Source organism: Rhopilema esculentum, chromosome 15, assembly GCF_057945365.1.
Source record: "Rhopilema esculentum isolate cy_ngs chromosome 15, ASM5794536v1, whole genome shotgun sequence".
Taxonomy (NCBI): domain Eukaryota; kingdom Metazoa; phylum Cnidaria; class Scyphozoa; order Rhizostomeae; family Rhizostomatidae; genus Rhopilema; species Rhopilema esculentum.
The window spans coordinates 10,590,843-10,599,284 of record NC_142829.1 but is presented as its reverse complement, the minus strand read 5'-3'; the positions used below and the strand labels follow the sequence as shown (position 1 = coordinate 10,599,284).

At 33.2% G+C, this 8,442-nt stretch overlaps 1 protein-coding gene across 1 annotated transcript; it reads left to right on the top strand.

Annotated features, from left to right (window-relative positions):
- Window positions 1-33: 33 nt before the first annotated feature.
- On the top strand, window positions 34-8,305 carry LOC135685718 (dehydrodolichyl diphosphate synthase complex subunit DHDDS). The gene is made up of 7 exons (XM_065201761.2): window positions 34-357; window positions 2,899-3,041; window positions 4,711-4,827; window positions 4,980-5,081; window positions 5,857-5,971; window positions 7,489-7,596; window positions 7,899-8,305. The coding sequence occupies exons 1-7, from the start codon at window positions 175-177 to the stop codon at window positions 8,139-8,141; spliced, it is 1,011 nt and encodes a 336-aa protein (XP_065057833.2). The 5' UTR covers window positions 34-174; the 3' UTR covers window positions 8,142-8,305.
- The last annotated feature ends 137 nt before the right edge of the window (window positions 8,306-8,442 follow it).

Genomic DNA, 8,442 nt, shown 5'->3' with positions numbered 1-8,442 from the left:
TATGGAACAAAAGTTCTTTGTTATTAGATTTTGTGCACATCACTGACAACAACACACGTCAGTTCGCTCACAATGGCGGATGTGTCATTTTTTAGCCGTGGAAGCAACCTAGCAGCCTACTATAGCTAGATTTGACAACAAATTAATTGACCATAACTTGAGCAATATTTCAAAATGTCTTGGTTTCAGGACCAGAAAGAGCTCGGCTTTTTACACAGTCTGGTCTTTAAAATCATTAAAAGTGGAAATATTCCAAAACATGTTGCTATCATTATGGATGGCAATCGACGATTTGCCAGAAAACATTGCCTGGAGAAAAAGGATGGTCATTCCAAAGGGTTTGAAAAACTTGCGCAGGTAGTACTTCCATCTATTTTAAAATACCGCTGATCCACCTCCCTATTTTTTATTTACTTAAAACCTTTCTAATTGTCCCATTTTAGACAGATTCTTACTGCAGTGTCTCAGCACTATTATATATTATGTGGTATGGCCTTCACTTCAACACAAATGAAGGATTCCTTTGGAGGATTCAGTGCTGTTTTTCAGAACTAAGGTTAACATGAAGGGCTGGATTTTTTTCGGCATTTTGCAAATTTCAGAAACTTAGCTTGAATTCTGAATATGATCACTTTGTTGTTCAAACTTCTTTCATCAAAATTTCCTTATGCGATGTCACATGACTTGGTATTGCCCGAAAATTTTAATTATTTCACATGGTTAGTGCAGATTTTGATACTTCGGTGTTTCATAGGAGGGAAGAGTCCATTCCATTCATTTTTTATTCAAACAACAAGTGATGATTTTTTTACAATACACCAAGAACATTGTAGGGTAAACTACAAAAATGCAAATTACAATACGTATCATACTCATTTGTATTCAGTTAACTAACAAGATAAAAAATTATATCTTATTGTTAACCTTGAAACACATACTTATTGCTAGAAAGACTTACAAAAAATTCAAGAGCTATCATTCATTGAAGAAGATAATAAACCCATTGCACCATCAACAGTGGCATAGCTACAAGGAGTGGGTATAGGGCAGTCCTGGCCATAAGAATTCTAGTAGGCAGGGTGAAAGAGCTTGCTCTTTGTTTGAGTCAGGCAGACAATTTTAACAAAAATTAAAATTTATCAATAAAATACTTCCAGCAAATTTATTAAAGACCACACAAGTTAGAAAGAAATTCTTAAAGACGAGAAGTTCTTAAAAGCAAAATACTTGGTATGTGGGAAACAACTTTTGAAAATGCCTCCCTCATTTGGTTTCACTTACATTGTGTGGTTGGCTGATATCCTGTTTTGTTTTTAATTATCTGATTTGAATTACATTATGTTTTGTTCTTTCTGCAATGTTTTAAAAAGATATAAACACATGACATTTTCTCTAGTTTTATCAAAATGACCAAATGTCACTGATAATGCCCTGAATGAGGTCTTGAAAAAAAGTTCTTGCAAGGCAAATTTTGTACTCATCTACAATATTTAAGAGTAGTTGATGAGTGGGCAATTTTTTTAGAATATATGAAAATACCTGCTATATTTTTTGAAATATTTAGATACAAGTAGACAGGGCTTGAAAAACCAAAGGTAAACAGCAAATATCTGATTTAGCACTAAGCGTGGAACAAGACATTCAATTTATCCATTGTGACTAATATACACAAGTTATGGTCTCTTGAATAAATAGACATTAAAGATGTGGCAAATATTTTCTAGCTTAAAATGCCAATGCAAATCTAAGACAGGGAGCAGGTGATTGATCACCCTTCTCAAGCAATGGCTATCATCCACCTTAAAATGGACACCTCCACTCCCCCCAGTTCATCATGAGTTGCTCAGTAATTTTTCAGTTTGTCCACTAAATTGTTCACTGAAATAACACCTAAATTTTTCTTCACTTATGGCTTTATTTACTATTGATAATCCTCCACCCCTCTAATTTGGAAAGTCAAGCTAGGCCACTGAACATCAAATGTTGTGTTATTTGTGTAATATTAAGTTAGAAGAAAGTGTGCAAGACAATGCGGATAAGCTATCAAGTTAGTTTGTAATGAAAATGGTTGATGGTCTATGATTTATTTTGCTTAAAGAACTTAACCTATATTTAACATAGCCAAAACATATGTTTCATGTATTTTCAAATAAATACATTTCATATATATAATCAGTTTCATGTTTCAAAAACATACATATGTTTCGTAAATAATCTATCCTTGTATTTAAATCTATGACCAAGAAAGCTACAAAGGACCCGAACTTGAAGCTTGTTGCACAGCCCTGTCTATTTCCTTTGCACATGTCTGTTGGCTTTTGTGTATCACCATACAAAATCCCTAACATATCAACAATACAAGCTTGTAAGTTTGCATGATTTCAGGCGTGCAGCCTCAAGTGAACTGACTGCATAAGAAGCAAAAGTTTCCAGTTTGGCAATGGACACTTCTACTGTACTTAACATAAAAGAAGATGTGCTAAATATTTATATTTTTAAAAAGTGGTTAGTAGTTTTAAGTTTAATAGAAGATCATTTTAAGGTTCAAGTTTAGCAGAAGTCAGTCAGCAGATGTTTTTTGTGAATAATTGGAACAGATGCAGCTGCAGTTTTGTGTTTACAACTGCAGATTGCTACTTTTTGTCTCAACTTTAGATGACTGGCTAAAAATGGTTGCCTAGAAGTAACTTCGGTGAAATTTGCATTTAAATTGAGCTGTATCTAAGAACAATGATTATATGCACCTTCTGGTATCAAAATGGAGTTTCATCATGATTGTTGCCCCAGGCCTTGCTCTAAGTAAAATGAAGGTGCTCTATTAAAAGAGCTCCTTAGAAACTTCATATGAACTGTAACATTTATTCAGATAAAAAAAATTATTTTTGCCTTTTTTTGAAGGTTTTACATTGGTGCTTTGAACTTGGGATTCCTGAGGTTACAGTTTATGCTTTCAGTACAGAGAACTTTAAAAGGTCAGAAGAAGAAGTAAATGGTTTAATGGCACTTGCAAAAGAGAAGTTTGATAGACTCATGGAGGAAAAGTATGAAGTTATTTCTTTGCAATGTTTTTGTCTTGAGTTCCTAATTATCTCGTTAGATTAAATATAGGTTTTTTATATCCAATATCAATGGTTATGTTAGTATTTTTAAACTTGCTGGTGTGATAGGAGAAACATACTTTTCTTTTTCTTACTAAGACTACAGGCCTTTCAGTTGGACATGTGTGATAGCACTTGAGTGTGCAGGCACAGGTACACAGCTGATCACGAGAGAGGTCAACCATGCATAATACAGTGACAGCACAGGACGATTATTAGTTTTAAACTGTGAAATGCAAAATGATCACTTTGAAAGGATTTGTTGACTCTGATAATTGAAATGAACAGTTCAAACCCCTAATTTTTGCATGCTTCCTTTGTGGTTCTATTTTACTTATAGCATGTTGGTAAAATTCATTGCCTAGTGGATTCGTAACAGATTCTGAAAGGCGCACTTGGGTTCTGTTCCTATTTCAGTTTCCTCATTTAGCTCAGGGAATTAGTAGGCGTTTTTCTTAACAACATTTTTTGTAAAACAGATTATACTTAACTAGAGAGTCAATTGTTACATAGATTTTAGGTCAATTGGTGAAGGAATTTTCAGATGGCATTATAGTACAGATTATCTATTGTGAGCAAAAGTTTTGATCAAATGGCATTTGGTAAAGGAATTACAGTTGAACTGAGTACTTTTAAAAGATAAGAGAAAGTGGGAAGTATTAAATATAAGATGACAGAGAACAGTGGGAGATGTTGTATAATATTCTTTAGAAGCTACTTGCAACTATAAAACTATGGAAGTTTATCATGAGAATTTGATAATATTTTGGAATTCTTCACTGTGGAGTCGAGAGGGAAAGTTACAATCCTGGATAGCATATTCAAAATCTTTAAAGAAGGAAAGAAAGCTGGGAAAGGAAGGTAAGAACACCATTGGGCAGCAGAGATTATGAAAGTTATTGAAAGAAAAGCAGGGAAAAAGTATTGAATAATGTAGTATAGATAGAGTTTATGACAGCAGTGAAAGTACCAACAAAGAACTCAAAAACAACTACTTGTCTGGGCCATCAGAAGCAAGCCCTGCACCCCCAATTATTGAATTATCAAATGAATGGAATTTTGTTCAAGGCCCCCTAAAAAGAACTTCGTTCAGAGAAGCAAATCTCTTTTCCCTTCATAATCTTACAGTAACATTTTGGTCAAAAGAAATCAGATTGTTTGAAAATGTTTTATCAGTTCATTTTATTTTAATTACCATGATTTTTATTTTAAATTGGGCATGGTAATTAACTTATAATCAAGCAAGCAAAGGAAGTTTTTTAGAATTCATATTGATCAATTTAGGGATCAATTAAATATGATCATAAAATAATATGAACCTAGCTTATAATTTAAGATATAAAACTCATTGTTTTTAATTGATTTAGTCACAATACGAATAGAATATTATTGATACAGTAAGCAAGGATATGATACTAAGCCTTCAAATTACCAGATTAATGGGGAAAAGTTAACATCAGAATTTATTTTAATTTTTCTTACAAATCAAGATGTCCAGAATGGAAATGTTTTTCGCATTCTTCAAAGTTTTTTTAATGACTCACAAATGAAACAATATCATATAATATTATGATGTTAATGAATAAATATATTTCAAAATGTATTTTTACAGGGATATGATAATGAAGTATGGTGTCTGTGTTCGTGTTCTTGGTGATGCTAGTCTTTTGCCAGAAGATGTGCGGACTTCAGTTGCCAGAGTTGTGGATTTCTCAAAAAAAAATTCAAAGTAAGAGCATGATTTGTTTTATATTTTTATACTACTAGGCTGAAACTGTTTTTTATTTGACTTATTCATTGACCTCACATTATTTTAATTACAAGTAAGCCATTTGTGCTCCTTGACTCTCTTTACTGATTTCAAAATCAATTCCATGGTAGATCAACCTTGAATGTGGCAATGGCATACTCATCAAGACATGAAATAACTGAAGCTGTCAAGGAAATTGCCGCTGGCATAAAAAATGGCCTTCTCGAGAAAAAGTAAGCAAGTTTACTGCTTTTGACAGTAACATTAATTGTAAGAAGCTCTTTTTGACGAAAGAAATGCGTATGCCTATGAATTTTTGGTGTTTCATGTAATTAACGAACTTTTCATTTATGGCAAAATATCTACTGCTTCATTTTTGGTATGCAAGATCTTGATTACAATCCTGATTTTGCTAACAGCAACAGGCTTTTGATGACTTTTATGTAACATTAAGCTCATTTTCAAAATTTATTCACATTCATCCTAAGTACATTTGTATTTTTTAATATGGCTCACATAAAAGCAAGGCAAGCAATTCACAGATCATCTAGAAAAAAATAAACAACCAGAACTGCATCTCTGTACTGTATATGTACTGAAAGTAAAGATAAATTAGTTAACTAAGAAATTTGATTACTTTTAAACTTTGTATTTGTATTTGTATTTGTATTTGTTTCTACCTAACATCCGAAGGTAGTTTAGGACACTGAAAAGCTTATGCTTATGGAGGCCCACACCTTGATGTGACCACACCTTGTGATTCCTGCGCCTTGAATTACAAAGAGCTGCAACTTTCCTCACTTTCGGTTAAAGTTTGGTTATGCCAGGCACTCGAACCACGGACTCTTGGATCTGTGGTCAGCGCCCCTAACCACTGAGCCATCCTCGCACTGCGTGATGATTTATACTAATAATTTCCTAATGTAACCAATGCAGTTCCTTTGAATCTAGGCATACGATTTAAACAATAAAAAGATTTAAACAAATATATTATCTTCATGTTTCTAGTGATTTGAATGAGTTGCTTCTTGAAAAGTGCCTGTATTCAAGAAAATCTGCAGATGTGGATTTGCTAATAAGAACATCTGGTGAAGTTCGATTGAGCGATTTTCTCATGTGGCAGGTATGTCCTAGAGTAATTATTCCTTAGTAAGTTTCCAGAAGTCTAGAATGCAGTTCAGTATTTTTGGCCTTAAAGCGTGTACTAGATCAATTGATGTACCGTAAAGAAACTACTCCTCTTAAGCATTTTCACTTGGCATTCTCCAATATTGAACTGTATCAAATGTGAATATTTACAACCAGTTTTTATAGACAAAAAATATCTTGTATTTTATTTATTGGATAATCTGCTAGTTTTAATGGCTTCGCTTAGGTCTCATCCTTTGGATGCTCTGCTAGTTTAATGACTTTACTTATGTCTCATCCTTTGGATGCTCTGCTAGTTTTAGTGGCTTTGCTCAGATCTCATCCTTTGGATGCTCTGCTTCATCTTTTTCATCATGGCTATTTCAATGCGGTAAAAGGAAAGACAAAGTTGACTGTTTTGCAACAGTTGCTGATTAATATATCATTGCTTGATATTAAAAAACCTATTTCTGTGGTCTTCAGTTCAAAATTAAAATCATATCGGAAAACTTTAATGAAGAAAATAATATTTATGATTTTGTTATTTAGGATCAATGTTTTAACAGAAAAAGAAATATATTTGCCATAAGTTTACAAAACTACGACTTTCTCACCAAAACTTGTTATCATGAAGCTCTGTTTCCTTTTTCATGCCTTGTAATGAAACGAGGAGGGGGGTTCTTATTCCGTTTTATTGAACATGTTAATACACCGTATAATTGCCACACCGTACATCCTTCACTTAAAGCCCCCCCCCTCGATTAGGCGTTGCCTGAAGAAGTCAAGGTTCGAAATAGGGCTAAAATACAAATGTTGTGCTCACTACACCATGATCTTATTTTTAATGTTTCCTTTCATTTTTAACAACTATTTTGCCGCATTTCTGTTTTTAATTAATTGTTGAAACTGGATAGGATGCTCAGGAATACTTGGATACTTTCAGGATGAAAAAGCAAGTCTTCCCTAGAGAATCACCTCCAGAGGGCTGGAGAGTCAAGTACGCCTCTTAATGGATCAATAATCAGTTAAAAACAGAAATGTAGTAAAGTAGTTGTTGAAAAATGAACTGAAACATTAAAAATAGAATCATGGTATTTGTATTGTATTGTATTGTAGATTATTTAACATTAGTTTTCACAATAGTGAATATACACTAATTAAGACTAACATGAAACAATTTCAAGGATTGCATAAGATAGTTCATTTACTGCAAAACCAGCATGCGCATTTGTTTTCAAGGAACCAAGTTTTGATCAAATTCTTAAATTGTCTAGTATTTTGTGCTGTCTTTATTGATTCCGGGAGTGAATTCCAGATTTCAGGCCCTTGAAAACTTAATGATCTATTACCATTATTGGTAGTTCTGGCTTTTAATATTGGTATAAAGAACACAATTTTCTTATTGAAAATAGTTACTTTAGAAGATAATTATACATCTGCTGTAGATTGCGTAAAAATTAGATTCAATTTAAAGGAAATGGTAGCCTAATATCTTGACTTGTTTCTATCCAGTCCTCCTACTCTATGTTGGCGTTTGTTGATGAACTTTGGCCAGAATTTACAATATGGCAGTTCTTGAAATGTGTCCTTTCTTATCAACTTGGGTATAGCGTTTTACAAGTAAGTATAATTTTGTTCATTAATGGCAGCCAGTAGTTAGTCTTCTAGGTTTCAAATATCATTCCTAAAATCCTGATGTGAATGTAAAAGGTAAAGGTTCAACCTTCTTCAAAATGTTGGAAGTCATTCAGTAAGCCATTGCCCGGTTGGTTCACATATTCAGCCGTCCTATGTTATTGTAGGATTTGTCGAAAGTTTTAGTTTTTATGTTGTATTCAATGCTTGTAATTATGATATTTTGTCATTTGTGTGGCAATTTGGTTATCTTTAAAGCCTTATTCAATTTTAATTTGTTTTTTAAGGATACACGAAAGACATTACAGCAGAGGCAAATTCATGACATAACGATACAAGACATGATTCAAGCTCAAAGAAATATTTTAGAGACAGTTGAAAGAGGGGAGCATATGGGTGAAAATGCAGGGAGCACTGAACAAATTTTGCTAAATGATGAACTAAAAAAGGTTACTCTGGATAGGGAATGTAGAGTTGAGAGGTTTTTGGCCAATTTGGAGCAAAAAAGAAATTCATTGATGCAAAGTTAGCTAATTTAATTCGAGTTTATTGGAATAGGGTCTAATGATTAAATTATTTTTTGCGTACTTATTTCCTCGATATATTCTAATGGGCCAGATACCAAAGAGCTATTACTACAATGCTTGTAATTAAGATATTTTGTCATTTGTGTGGCAATTTGGTTATCTTTGAAGATTGTTTTTCTTATATGACATAACGCAGTGTTGTACATCTATGGAGATATTTGATTGGCTCAGAAGGATAAACTTGCAAATTTTACGTCCTCTTCAATAAGGCACACCAGACTTTTTTACTGCATCTTCAGTAGCA